The sequence below is a fragment of the Diabrotica virgifera genome, chromosome 5 (assembly GCF_917563875.1).
Source record: "Diabrotica virgifera virgifera chromosome 5, PGI_DIABVI_V3a".
Taxonomy (NCBI): Eukaryota; Metazoa; Arthropoda; class Insecta; order Coleoptera; family Chrysomelidae; genus Diabrotica; species Diabrotica virgifera.
In genome coordinates, this window is record NC_065447.1 from 246681983 (window position 1) to 246696800 (window position 14818).

Consider the following 14818-nt stretch of genomic DNA (forward strand, 5'->3'; position numbering starts at 1 on the left):
ACAGGTAAAAAGGGGCCTAATGAAATAAGTAGTGCGCTATTTGATTTTATTAAGAGAAAAGTTGCTGGTGGAGCATTAGAGTTTAGAGTCTATTCAGATTGTTGTGGAGGACAAAATCGAAATCGAATAATATTTTAATGTATATTTATGCAGCTAAGATCATAAATATTAATATTACACACACGTTTTTTGAGGTGGGCCACTCTCAATCTGAGGGTAATTCAATGCACACCCTTATTAAGCGAAGAAAAAGAACCAAGTTGTTTATGTACCACAACAGTGGTATACACTGATAAAGTGTGCTAAAGTCACAGGAAAACCATACGATTTGAAAGAACTAAGTCAAAATGACATCTTGGACTTTAAATCAATGTTAAAGAAAATGCCGAATTGGGATTTAGATAGGTATAGATAAACGCCAAGTTTTCTGGTCGAAAATACAGTACGTAAAAATATATAAAGAACAACCACACATTATTAGTTTGCTGTACGATCTTATTTCTGATCAATTATCGTCTATAAACTTAGAATGCAAACGAATGCAAAAGATCTTGTGGCTTTATGCTCTGGTAAAGCTATACCAGAGCAATATTGCAGTTTTTATTTAAATCTTCCCCACTCTCAACAAACGGAATATTCGGATGATGAATCTGAATAAAAGTTTGCAAGGGGTTAATTTTGTTTATTTTTTAATAGAATATAAACTGTTCTATAATTTGTAAATGTTCATTTTGTAATAAATAAATCTAAAAGATATTATTTTATTTACCTACTTCTTGTTAGTATGTATGACGTAAATTCTTAAATATTACTTGTCTGAGCAAAAAAATCACGTTTCAAGTAAAACCAATAAAATAAATTAATTATAATCTCTTTATTTCGATATTTACTGATTAGTTACAATTTATATCCACCTAACCAAAGAAACATACTGTGTTGAAATATCATTGTATGAACCACTTACAATGATTTTCACCTAAAATTCTGAAAAAATTTGCTATTGTAACTCGACCTAAATCAGGACCAGTAATGTTGACAACAATGTGATATGTAAAAGTGAAAAGCTGAGAAAAAGTTATAAAATATGGATTAAGAACATCACAAAAAATGTAAAAGCTGACCCACTAAAAAATAAAATGTTTTGGAAATTTCTTTAAATCGCTGTCCTGTAAACTAAGCAAAAGTGAGTTACAATGTTTTTCATATCAGGTGTCGATAAGATGTCACAAGGAAATAGCTTCAGAACAATATGTCAAAAAAATATGTGCGGTAGGGTCACCGCCGACCCCACCTCATTCCCCTTCCCAACCTCAGATCTACCTTAAATTATTTTTCTTATACTTTTTCTCTTTTCCAATGAGTTCAATCCTCTTGCTATTTTTTTTGTTCTCAAAATTTATCGGTCCTGGCCTAATAAGATTATTTGTCATAAAAAGATACAAAAATGGTTTATATTATGTTTATTATTTTTATTTAATTTAACGAGAACATTAAAATCATTAATATTATTACGTAGTGGAGTGGTGGGTTATTTTGCTCTGCAATAGCTGTTATTCATTCCTACTACAGAGATTGTACCTTTAAATGATATTTTATTTATTATCGTTAAAATCGATATTTTTGTATCGGTAGAATGCAATCGAAAAAATTAAACAATTAGGTCATGTAACGTAGGATGTACTCCTAGGTAAATCCATGTTTAAAAATATCTTTACATTTAAAAGGTATCTATTTATGGTATAATAAGTGAATAATAAAAACATTAAAAGCCGTAATTTAAAAATCCGTATCCCATGCAGTATCTGCTGATATGACAAATGGCGAAACAGCCCCATAATAACTAAATGTACATAAATGAATATAAACAACAATTAGCCAGAATACGATTATGCTTTCATTACAGTTTGTGGTGTTTACTCATGTCGAAATTTAAAACTAAAATAACGCGTTTATCTAAGTATTCCGTGACCTTTGTTGAGTCATCCAGTTGATTGTGGTATAGCAGCGTGGCGTGCAAAATACAGAAGTGTAGAATACCTGTTTTGATGGAGGCTGGCTCTGGTGCGTCCTTAAACGATAGAACTTATTGTTCTATCAAAATCTTTGGGTGGGGAAGTGTGAGATATATGAATAAACGTTATTTATAACATAGTATTTTGCCAGAGTAATCAAATCAGAACTAAAATGGTTTTGAAACTAATTTTGTGTGGAATGTGTAGCACAATAAATATGTTGAGTATTGGTATTCAGATCTTGCTGCATTTTATTTGTGTGTTTGTTACGCAATGAGGAATAAATAAATAAATAAATATGTAAAAATATAAATATAAAATATATATAAAAATGCCACAAGAAAATAGCTTCAGAACAACATGAGGAAAATATGCTATTAAAACTTCTGTGTTTAATGTCCAGACTCATGCTCATTTATACTAACACTTAATGGTCTTAAAGTTTGTCCCATATAAAAGTTGTTGCTTCGGAAAAATATTTTATGCCTTCATTTTTTGGATTTTTCCTGTAGTGTAGTGTGTTTACTCTAACCCTTAACTTTCATGACCAAAAGTTGTAACATTTATACCATGGCAGTGTTAGATTTGACCCCATTGTTTTTCTATAAAACCGTCTTACTTTTTTTAACTTACTTTTATTTTAAATTATTTGTCCATCCAAGACAATGCGGTGCACCAACAGCGGTGTTCGATTCACACAAGTTGATTTCCACCAAAATTTCTTCCAATCTTTATCTAATATATTATTTTCTTACTCTATATTTTGTTGTATTTTAATTCCAAAAATATCAAACTAATTTTATTATTGTTTGTGAAATATTGTTTAAACAATTGCATATATTTAAAAACAATAAACTTTTATTCTCTAGGTTAAAATATATGATCAAAGAAAGTTTTTGCTAAAAAGTATTATTTCAAAAGATAGAGTATGTGTTTTTATTTTGCAATAAACAAATTTATTTATTTATATCGAAATGTAATAAAAATTAAATTAAAATGTATCAATCATTATCAAAGGTCATTGGAATGCCCAATCAGAGAAAACTATCCGCTGTCCTGCGCGTAGCACCAATAATTAATGTTTATTTAAAAAAATTCCTGACGCCGTGGTAGTTAATCGATTTTAATTTTGCAAATTGCAAATGAAATTTACAGTACACTTCTATAGGCAAAAAAAGTTCAACTTTTTCAAAAGTCCTGTAACATTTTGAAAAAATGATTTTTTTTTTGCGAAAGCTGGATTGAAACCGATCTTAATGAAATTTACAGTATTGTTTTACTGTATCATAATGTTTTTCTGGGTGAAATATGATGGTCCTAAGTGTAGCATAAATGGTTGAAAAACGTAAAAGGCGAATACTTGTTTTTGTATGATTTTTTCACAATTATTGCTATTTTGCAACAAGGGTGACTATTTTTTAAATTTTCAACCAATTTTATATTGAAGAAAATTTAATTATGCAACTTTTATGTCGGTACAACTTTTCTCGGAAATGAATACTTTTAGAGTTATAATAAAAAAACGAAGAAAAAATCGAATTTTTCCTTCATTTTTTGACATTTTAATTATTTAAACAATGTTCCGGACCTTTTTGAGAGGGAGGATAACTCAAATATTATTATTTGAGTTATTTTCAAGCAATTTCTGCAAAAAAATTTGAGTCACCTCTCAACGTCCAAATGTACTAATATTTTTACAGATGCGCCCTGGTCTAAATAGAGTTGTTGTTTCGTCCTCCTCTTAATTTGCTCTGCTTTGTAGGCGGGTGTACTGGTGCTTGGGGAATATTATATGTCTTCTAGGTACACATTAACAATAAACACTGTTGCCACTTATATATTTACACAGTTTGCGAATTATTGTCAAAAGTGGAGCTACATTTTTATGACTAAATTTCTATTTTCTCTTTTAGCGTCTATTTTTCCATAGTTAGTTGCATTTTTAAGGCTTTAAACACTGACATTGTCATTTAATACTATTTGGATTTAGATATACACTTTGCTGTCAATGATTGTATAATTTACATAAGTTCTTTTTTTTTGCAGACAAAAGAGGGCGCTGTGGAAATACTCGAACGATCGAGCCTTGATAGCCGCGAAATGGACGTGGTTGCAGGGTCAGATCGCGGATCTGGAACATCGTATTCGGCAACACACGGACTTGCACAAACAAGCTCGCTTGAACAAGGGCAGTATTCAACTGGGCGGTGCCAGTCCACCTCACATCCCTGCCGCCTCTCAGACTGCCGTTAACGGGTATCGCGGTCAGCTTCCCGGCGGTTCGTTGCTGTCTTCGAAGTCTGCGGACGACGCGGCCGAAGAATCCGCGACGGACTATCAATGTGCCAGGACCAGACCGTTGACCAAATTCAAGAAGAGGAAGCTGCTGCAGATGGCCGGACTGCACGCGGTATCCAGAAAGGCTGTGCGGCCGAGCACCATGCGGTGCGGGTGCGTGCCGTTGTCGAATCCGTGCGCGTTGTGCACGGGCAGGACGGACCCCACGTACCCGAGGGATCCCCCGGACACGCTCAGCCGGGCCGAGAAAATCATGTTGCTGGATCCCAGTTTCCACAACGTATTTTCGCTACCTGAAGGTAAGTGGTGCTTTCTTTGATCCCATTTTAATATACCTGAATCTTTGATGTTGTGCAAATCATGGTAGCGACAGTAAAAATACTTATCGGTAGGTCGTACAATATTTAAACATTTTCTGAAGATATTTTTTATGCTGTTATTTTCCATTAAAAGCTCGTATGCAAACATGTATAGTAAATTAAGTGTTTTTGGGCACTACGAGTTTTCAATTTTTTACGTGCAAAAAATAATCTTAATCATAATAATGTTTTTACTATATTGAACACATAATTACAACCCTTGGTTTTAAATAATTCTTAATCCTTACCTAGCCAACAATGACTAACGGTTAGATCCTAGTTTTCATCACTACCTAGTTTCATCCCGACCCAATACAGACAATTTTGCTGATACATTTTGTGAACTGCAATCGGACATTCTCTTCACTGTTGACCAGGAAAGGTAACAGAAGTGCATATACCTCTTTGTGTTGTCAAAGGGGGGTAACACAAGAGAGGTAGCTCTCTTATCTTAGTTTTCGTTGGCAACACTTTTCTCCAAGTACGCGAACCTTTCCCTGGGTTCCCTTATCGCTGAACAAACGCCTTTCCTCTCTATGCAATAGTGTAAAACGCTAATCCATTATAGACACACCGCTAATCCGCTAAAAACAATTAAATCTCGTACGGGAAGCAACCGCGTGTGAAACCGGTATATGTGACGTGATCGAATCGCGAGTGGTGAAAAATGGGCTTGGGTAAGATTGTTTATACACTGAAGTATTGTAATATCATAATCCCTCTCTAAATTTTACTTGAACCAGCAACTAAAACAAAACATACAGTCCACACAACTGAAATCATATTAATAATTTCATATACAGTCGGAAAAATGAAATAATTGTCCATGAACGATCACATCAATCACATATTTTGTATTTGCTGTCTTTTTCCATAAATAGCAAAACGAGAGAGAAAGATTATTAATAATCTGAATAATATTAGTCGAAGCAATAAAGCACTGAACCATGATATAATATTGAAAAACTGCATACAAAAAATGCATTCATAAAGTGCATCTAAAACAGACAATAAAAAAAATCAGAACTCGTTAATTATCGGCGGAAATTTTTTTTTTTTTTTTTTTTATTATGCTTTATTTAACAATCAGAATACATTAGCATCCTATAAGTTAAAGTGTTGGCTTGGGAGCTGGGCCCCTCATTGGCGTGAAGGGACTCCCTCCAATGAAGGAGTCCTAGATAGTCTTCATGTCAGCTGGCCATAATCTCTTCAACCTTCTGGCAATTGGAGCTTGTACTATTGGCTGTAATACTGCGTTGGGGTGTGTTTCCATTTTCTCGTGGTGTTTGTTGTACCTATCTTTAATGACATCTGTGATGAATGGAACCTTCAGATCTTCATGTAATGTTAAATTCGACACGAACCAAGGTGCATCTGTGATCATGCGTAGTATTTTTGACTGGCTCCTTTGGATGATAGCAATATTAGATTTGCTTGCACATCCCCAGACTTCGATACCATACATCCATATTGGTTTGATTATGGTGTTGTATATCAGCAGTTTATTTTCCAAACTTAGTTTTGATTTTCTACCTATCAACCAGTAGAGTTCTTTGACTTTCATGTCTATTTGTTTTCTCTTCTTTGTTATGTGCACTTTCCAAGTAAGTTTAGAGTCTAGATGTATGCCGAGGTATTTGGAAGAGTTGTTTTTAGCAATAATTTTGTTATTTATGTATAGTGATGGACACTGATCTTTTCTTGTAGTAAAGTTGACATGGACGGATTTAGCCTCATTTATCTTAATTTTCCATTTTTTTACCCAATTTTCTAGGTTTGCTAAGTCATTTTGTAGGATGTTGGAAGCTTCTACTGGATCTTGGTGAATTGCTAAGATGACGGTGTCATCCGCAAAGGTTCCTATGACAGTGTGTGGAGACGTAGGAATATCTGATGTGAATAATACATATAGAATGGGACCCAGGACACTGCCTTGCGGAACTCCGGCCTTGATTGGGAATTTTTGCGAATATTCATCATTCACTTTTACAAGAAACTGTCTGTCGTGAAGATATGATTCGAGCAGTCGATAGAAGGATAGTGGAAAGATTTTAGATATTTTGTATAAAAGTCCATCATGCCAAACCTTGTCAAAGGCTTGGCTAACATCCAAGAATACTGAGGGGCAGTATTGTTTTTGTTCTATTGCTAAATTTATTGAATGTGTTATTCTGTGTATTTGCTGAACTGTTGAGTGGCCTTGTCGAAAACCAAATTGGTGTGATGGAATCCAATCCTCAGGGAGTACTTCCTTATTTATTCTTTGAAGTATGAGTCTTTCTAGTAGTTTTGACATAACTGACAATAAGCTGATTGGCCGATAAGATGAAACTTCGTTTGGGTTTTTGCCTGCCTTCAGTATTAAAATTATTTCTGCTGTTTTGAGTTGCGTCGGCCAGTAGTTTAGTCTCAGGATAGCATTGAAAATGTACATCATGAGTATGACTCCTCTGCGTGGCAGTTCTTTTAACATTTTTCTTGGATTTAGGAAGTTTAGTTCATTTTGAACTTCCTTTACAGAAAGTTGTTTGGTTGCGGGTATGTTGTTTGGGATATTTGAGAGATGTCTAGCTATTTCGTCATCAACTACGTCACAGTTCGGTGTGAATACATTGGATAAGTATGCACCAAATAGTGAAGCCTTTTCTTTATCGCTTCTTGCCCATATAGCTGCAGGATTGCTGGAGTCACGTACAGGAGAATTCTGCATTTGAGGCTTGTTTTTGAATTTGCATGGTTTCCAGATGGAGTTATCACTTCGGTTAAGACCCTTCAAATATTCATTAAATGAACATTCACGCAATTCTTTAATTTTTGCTTTTAGTCGACTACTGGCTCGGTTGTACACTGTTCTGTCAACAGGGGCTTGCGTGCGTTGTAATCTAGCTCTTGCTTTTCGTTTTAGAGCTATGAGTTCCTTCACTTCTTTAGGTACAGAAATATCTTTCTTTTGGATGGTGGGACGAGGAGTGGCTTGTTGTACTGATTCAATTAGGAGGTCATTAAAAGTTGTGATCGCCCCTTCGACTTCATTGGGTTCCTTTAGTCTGATGTCGAGTTTTACTTTTTCTTCAATTCTGGTACGATATTCTTCCCATTTGGTTTTCTTATTATGTAGTCTTGTGGGAGTTTTTCTATGTAACGCTGCTGTTCCTATTGAAGCTATTATCGGAGAGTGGTCAGAAGAAAGATCATAGCTTGGTATTACGTCTAAGTAAGGAGCTGGTAACCCATTTGTCACAAAAAAGTCAAGCAAGTCAGGAGTTTTAGCAGGATCAGTTGGCCAGTAAGTTGGAGTTCCTGTTGACAGGTATCGGCGGAAATGAGTTTAATTTTGTTACTCGGGGGGTTTTTGGGGACGCTGAAAACGAATATGACGTCGAAAGTGATCTCCGGAGTACCTGGTGCCCAGGGTACCTACTGTTTACCTCGTCTTGTGGAGTTTTCGGCAAATTCATTAGTCAAAAATCATTACTCGGGGTTTTTGGGGCCGCTAACGACGAACATGACATCGTAAGTGATTTCCGGAGTACCTGGTGCCCAGGATACCTACTCTTTAACCTCGTCTTAGGGAGTTTTCGGCAAAAAAATTATTAAAAAATTAATCCGGGGGTTTTTGGGGTCGCTAACGACGAATATGACATAAGTGGTCTCCGGAGTACCTGGTGACCAGGGTACCCAGTGGCGTAGCTGACGGGCCCCTAACGTCGGGGCCCCTTAAATCCTTCAAGCTTAATACTTCTACTATCTTTAAATTGGGGACCAAAACATAATATAGGTCTGGATCCCGCGTATGAAAAAAAAGTTGATTAATAGCAAGCTGAAAATTTGTTTTTAGCTTAAGGGTGTCTAGTCGGATAAACTTTGATATATGGGAACACTGGAACAGGGGCAGTTTTAATTGTGGAACGGTCAGACCACGAAAACGGCATATTTATTTTGTTCGACAGAATAGACTTAAACTCTCCGAAAAGAGATTAAACTCTCATGCAAAAATCAGACTGCTATTTATCACCTGTCATAATTCCTGTCATTTAACATATTCTACATGTTCCACTCATTAAAACGCCCATTTGATTATAAATAGCAGTCTGATTTTTGCATGAGAGTTTAATCTCTGTTCGGAGAGTTTAAGTCTGTTCTGTCGGACAAAATACATGTGCCGTTTTCGTGGTCTAACCGTTCCAAATTTTTAACCTGTTCCACAATTAAAACTGCCCCTGTTCCAGTGTTCCTATATATCAAAGTTTATCCGACTAGACACCCTTAAGCTATTAACAAATTTTCAGCTTGCTATTAATCAACTTTTTTTTCATACGCGGGATCCAGACCTAATATTTTCCTAATAAGCATCAAAATAGGAAATTTGGAAGGAAATATTGAAGCGGGTAATTGACGTAACTCTTACTACTGTTTTCGGGTGCAATTTAGGTTTCGTACTTTCGTGGACATGTTGGTAGTTTAGATAAAAGTGAATCCCAAAAAGGTTTTTTGTCGGTGCTTCTTTTACTAGCTAAATATGATCCTGTTTTAGCTAAATTAATCGACAAAAACAATAACTAAAAAAAAACAAATTACTTGGGCGCCCAAATACAAAACGAAGTTATAAATTTGCTGGCTCAAGAAACTGAAAACAAATTGATTAATTAAAAAAAATGTTTTTATTCAATAATTCTTGATACCACTCAAGATATTTCGAAACACGATCAGCTTAATTTTATTTTCCGGTATGTAACTTGCGATGAAAATAATTTATCTTCTAAAGCAGAAGTTGTTGAAAGTTTTTTTGGGATTTATTTGCATGTTAGACTAAAGTGCAGAAGGTCTTTTAAATAAAATTTTAAAATTTATACAATGAAAGCATCTTTCCGTACACAACCTGAACCTAGTGTTGAATGATGCCGTTGCTGGTGTAGAGGAGTTGGTTTTCTACGATATAATTAAAAGATTTTGTTTTTTTAGTGCAAGTATTAAAATATAGGATGTACTGTTTAAAATTATTAACTTTATTAATCTAACATCAACACTTTTGCAATCTGAAACGGCAGAGTTAACGGTCGCCCTTCAACTTTTTGAAAAACTCTTGATAATCTTGTAGAAATGAGAAATTCGTTTTCTGACACTTTAGCAAAAGCAGCAGGAATAGCAGAATAGTGGGGTATTATACCGGAATTTAAAAATAAACGGATAAAACGTATAAAACAATTTTACGATGAGCTCAGCTGCGACGAAAAAATAACTTTTTGAAAAAAAGTTTTGTAGTCAATGTTTTCAATGTAAATTTAGATATAATGTTGCAACAACTTACTTATAGGTTTGTCGGAAGGTTTTCATGTCGATTCCCAAAAAATCTATTAACACTAACTAACGAATACTTATTAAAGAAAAGCCAAATATTGTTATTTACACATATATTAGTAATTATACTGTTATTAGTTGTCGTTATGTTTATAATACGGGGGCCCACAAAAAATGTCGCGGGGGGGGGGGCCCGCAATCTTCAGTTACGCCACTGAGGGTACCTACTGTTTATCTCGTGACTAATGATTTTTGACACTACTTTTTTTAATGAATTTGCCAGAAGACGAAGTAAACAGTAGGTACCCTGGGCACCAGGTACTCCGGAGATCAGTTCCTATGTCATATTCGTCGTCAGAGACCCCAAAACCCCGAGTGATGAATTTTGACTAATTTTTTAATGAATTTGCCGATAACTCCAGAAGGCGAGGTAAACAGTAGGTACCCTAGTTACCAGGTACTCCGTGATCACTTCCGATGTCATATTAGTCGTCAGCGACCCAAAAACCCCAAAGTAATGATTTTTGGCTAATTTTTTTAAAGAATTTTTTGCAGAAAACTCCACAAGACGAGGTAAACAGTAGGTACCATGGGCACCAGGTACTCCGGAAATCACTTTCGATATCATATTCGTTTTCAGCGACCCCAAAAACCTCGGAGTAACAAAATTGAACTCATTTCCGCCGATAATTGACGAGTTCTGAATTTTTTTTATTGTCTGTTTGAGATGCACTTAAAGAATGCATTTTTTGTATGCAGTTTTTCAATATTATATCATGGCTCGGGGTCACAAAGCTTCCTGGCGCATTCACGAATCGAATGCAAAAAGAATTATAAGATCCGTCTAGTCGTTTTTTTTTCGGAGGTAAGGCCGATTTTAGTGCTTTATTGCTTCGCCTATATGTGATTGATACGATCGTTCATGGGCAAAAAACCCCAAATAGTAATATTCAACTCAATTTTTTATCACTTCGAATTTCGAAATGCATTTTCCTTGTTCAATAATGCAATTTTCATTTTGTCGTCATCACTTTAGTTCACAAAGTTTCCTAAGACTGTTGCGTATCGAATGCAACAAGTTTCATTGAGAAGCATCAAACTACTAAAATTTGGTACGTCTTGGGCTTTTTACTGCTTCATTGCCTCGCCTAGAATTACTATTATTATTGAATAAACCATATTAATTAGTTGTAGTGTAGACGAAGAAAATTGGGTGAAAAATAAAATTGGTGTAATTTTTTCTTTTTGACAGCTACCATTGTCTACTTAAATCGTAAATACATTGTACAGCAACACAAGAACAAGAACCCTCTCACTCTCTACGTCACAAAAGACCTAATATCGCCGACCGGTAAAAAAGATATCACGCGAACGACAAACGACAGCTAGCATCTTGTGGTTTCGAGTAAAGCAGGATGTTTATCTGCACGTATAAAACAGAAATTGACCTCGTACGTTAAGCATATAAAATTGCATACAGCGTTGTTGTTACATCATTTACGTACGTACATGTTACATGTCTCATGTCGGCTCGACACCAAATCAGTCGTTGACCTGTGTGCAAAAAATTGATTATCCAATTTTAAATACATTCATTAGGGTTATCTGTATTTCGTTTCCAGAATACTGCTATCGAATTTTATACAGTACTTTATAATAAACATTAATTTGTTGTTTCCCGTAATCGTTATCAGCGTTTTTACAATTCGTTATCAAATACTACGTAACCATAATCACAAAGCTATATTTGTGTGGACTGAGATTTTTTTTCTCCGCAGTGGATCACACTGAACATCGTCTGGTTGTATTTCTACTCCTATACACTATACTTGACCCACTAACATCCAAATTATTTTTTCAAATTTGAAAATTCTACTTAAAAGTACATAATAATTATCAGTAGTAATAATATATTAATTTTAGAGATCGAGTGCAATTTGTTGCGATTATTTCATGAATAAAACTGTTCAAAACCAAAATTGTATTGTAATTTATTTATGTAAGTACAAATTAGTACAATTAAACACACAGTTGTTATAAATATGTATTTGACGGTTGAAAGTCATCACTTTTATAATTTTTAAAACATTTGTCATTAATGTCACTGAATGTATTTTTTCGTAGCAATGAAGGGCATCTGACGTAATATGCTTGACGACGGGCAAATAATTATCAAAAAAGTTATCAGTTTAATTTAGATTTATGTAGCTTTCTATTGGTCAGAATCTCCTATGAATGAAATAATCAGTAGTATTTGCACAAGAGCTCTGAAATTTTAGAATTTTTCCCGAGTGACACTTTGACAGTTTTAATTTAAATTTAAATTTAAATTATGTCAAAAGTGTCACGAGAGCAAAAATTCTATATTAATTTCAGAGGTCGAGTGTAATTTGTTGCGATTATTTCATGAATAAAACTGTTCAAAACCAAAATTGTATTGTAATTTATTTATGTAAGTACAAATTAGTACAATTAAACACACAGTTGTTATAAATATGTATTTGACGGTTGAAAGTCATCACTTTTTTAATTTTTAAAACATTTGTCATTAATGTTACTGAATGTATTTTTTCGTAGCAACGAAGGGCATCTGACGTAATATGCTTGACGACGGGCAAATAATTATCAAAAAAGTTATCAGTTTAATTTAGATTTCTGTAGCTTTCTATTGGTCAGAATCTCCTATGAATTAAATAATCAGTAGTAATTGCACAAGAGCTCTGAAATTTTTGAATTTTTCCCGAGTGACACTTTGACAGTTTTAATTTCACGAGCCGAAGGCAAGTGAAATTATGTCGAAAGTGTCACGAGAGCAAAAATTCTATATTAATTTCAGAGATCGTGTGCAATTTGTTGCGATTATTTCATGAATAAAACTGTTCAAAACCAAAATTTAATTGTAATTTATTTATGTAAGTACAAAGTACCATTAAACACACAGTTTTTATAAATATAATATGACGATTGAAAGTCATCTTTTATAATTTTTAAAACATTAATTGTAATTAATGTCACTGAATGTATTTTTTCTTAATGTTGTTCTGAAGCTATTTTCTTGTGGCATTTTTACAATTTTAACTATTTAGAATGGGAAATAAGCCACAATATTATTAAAAAATGATTTTTATTAACGTTTCGACGCCCAAATATTTCCAAAGTCGTCCCAGGAACGCAACTCATAAATATTGGCAATATCATTTTAAAGTCTTCTACTTTAAAATGTATCATATGTATCTGAATTGCCGATATAAATGAGTCAAATTAAATAAATTATTAGAAGAATTTTTTTACTAAGCAACAACATTTTTGTTTATATTAATAGTATTTTGTATTTTGACAACGGCACCCGATTTGGGCGTCGAAACGTTAATAAAAATCATTTTTTAATAATATTGTGGCTTATTTCCCATTCTAAATAGTTAAAAATGTATTTTTTCGTAGCAACGAAGGGCATTTGACGTAATATGCTTAACGACGGGATATTATCAAAAATTATCACCTTAATTTGCATTTCTGTAGCTTTCTATTGGTCAGAATCTCCTATGAATGAAATAATCAGTAATATTGTTTTTGACTAATATGGAAATGTTCATGAAAATGTTTTACAAATTTGCAATTTTGAATTTTGAGTCGTCCTATAAATAGATCACTGGGCGTTAGTGTTATCATAATTGCAAATATGTATGTATGAATGAGTTGAAAACAGTTACGGGAATTAACATTTTTATTTCCGTCTAATAAAAAGTAAGTTTGTCTTGATATTTTATAAAACAATTTTTACACAATGTTAGCATACATTTTCCACAATATGTTAGGGGTTTGGCTTTCCAATTTTCTCTTGGACATCGTCTCTGCGCTTCACGTTTCTTTATGAAGTGTTTTACCCATCAAATTTTATGTTCGTAAATGCTTTAGAGGTCGATGTTCTCAATCTTCCTGCTATACTTTTTGTACTAAGATTCAATTTTAGTTAGAGAACTGCTACAGATCGAGGAAAATTTAATAATCTATTATAAAATATAACTTATTGACTCGATTTTAGAGAAGCCATGAATTTACTTAACACCCTCAGCTCCAGGAAAATGGCCTGAGCCAATTTCCTGGTATAACTGGGCTTGGCCTTAGACATGAAAATATAGGTTGTATGTAACTAGAAATTCATATGAAAAGTGTTATTGTAGTACATACTACATAACTATTTGAACCCATTCATCCAAAAAAACATTTTGTCCCAGAACGAAAATTTTGTGAACTAGCGTGGCGCTGAAGGTGTTAAATGCCATGGGAAGCCATGAATTCTTGTTTAAATTTAAACAATTTAAGGGTTTAAAAGTTTTTTTAATGAAAGAATAAAATACTCGTTTCGTTTTGATTCTATTCGAGTCTCTTGCCATCCTCTGACACCTGATGTTTCGGAATCTATTCCTTGTCAAAGAGGCTTTACAAGAAGACTGAATTGCACCATAACGAAACGAAGAAGAACTGCAGATATTAAAATATTTGCAGCGGAGTATGGTTAGACTGTCCTCTAACGGGAAATGATGAAATGAGGGAAAAATAGGTTCGACCACGTTTTTTTAATGATCAATTAATACTGTGCTGGCCTAAACTGTTTTCCCTTCCGGTACGAAAACTTTTCGCTTTTCCCCCGTAAATCACCTCTCTGCTTCTTATAGTGCATATTCCACTAATGAAGGTTTGCTAAAAGATAAACAAAAAACCTTTAAAAAATAAACCTAAAATGAAAAATTTTAAGTAAGCTTCTACCGAGTTTGTGTATTCGAAATCATAATTATTATCTAATTGCGTTATACTAAAAAAATAAAGATTAAAAATTATTTTGACGCA

At 34.0% G+C, this 14818-nt stretch overlaps 1 protein-coding gene across 1 annotated transcript in view; it reads left to right on the forward strand.

The window, feature by feature from the left end:
- The window catches only part of LOC126884763 (KAT8 regulatory NSL complex subunit 1), a 111389-nt gene that overhangs the window by 36183 nt on the left and 60388 nt on the right, over positions 1 to 14818 (forward strand). The window contains exon 2 of the mRNA XM_050650981.1: positions 4059 to 4609. Coding sequence (XP_050506938.1) covers positions 4059 to 4609 — 551 coding nt within the window. The remainder of the gene's footprint in view (positions 1 to 4058; positions 4610 to 14818) is intronic.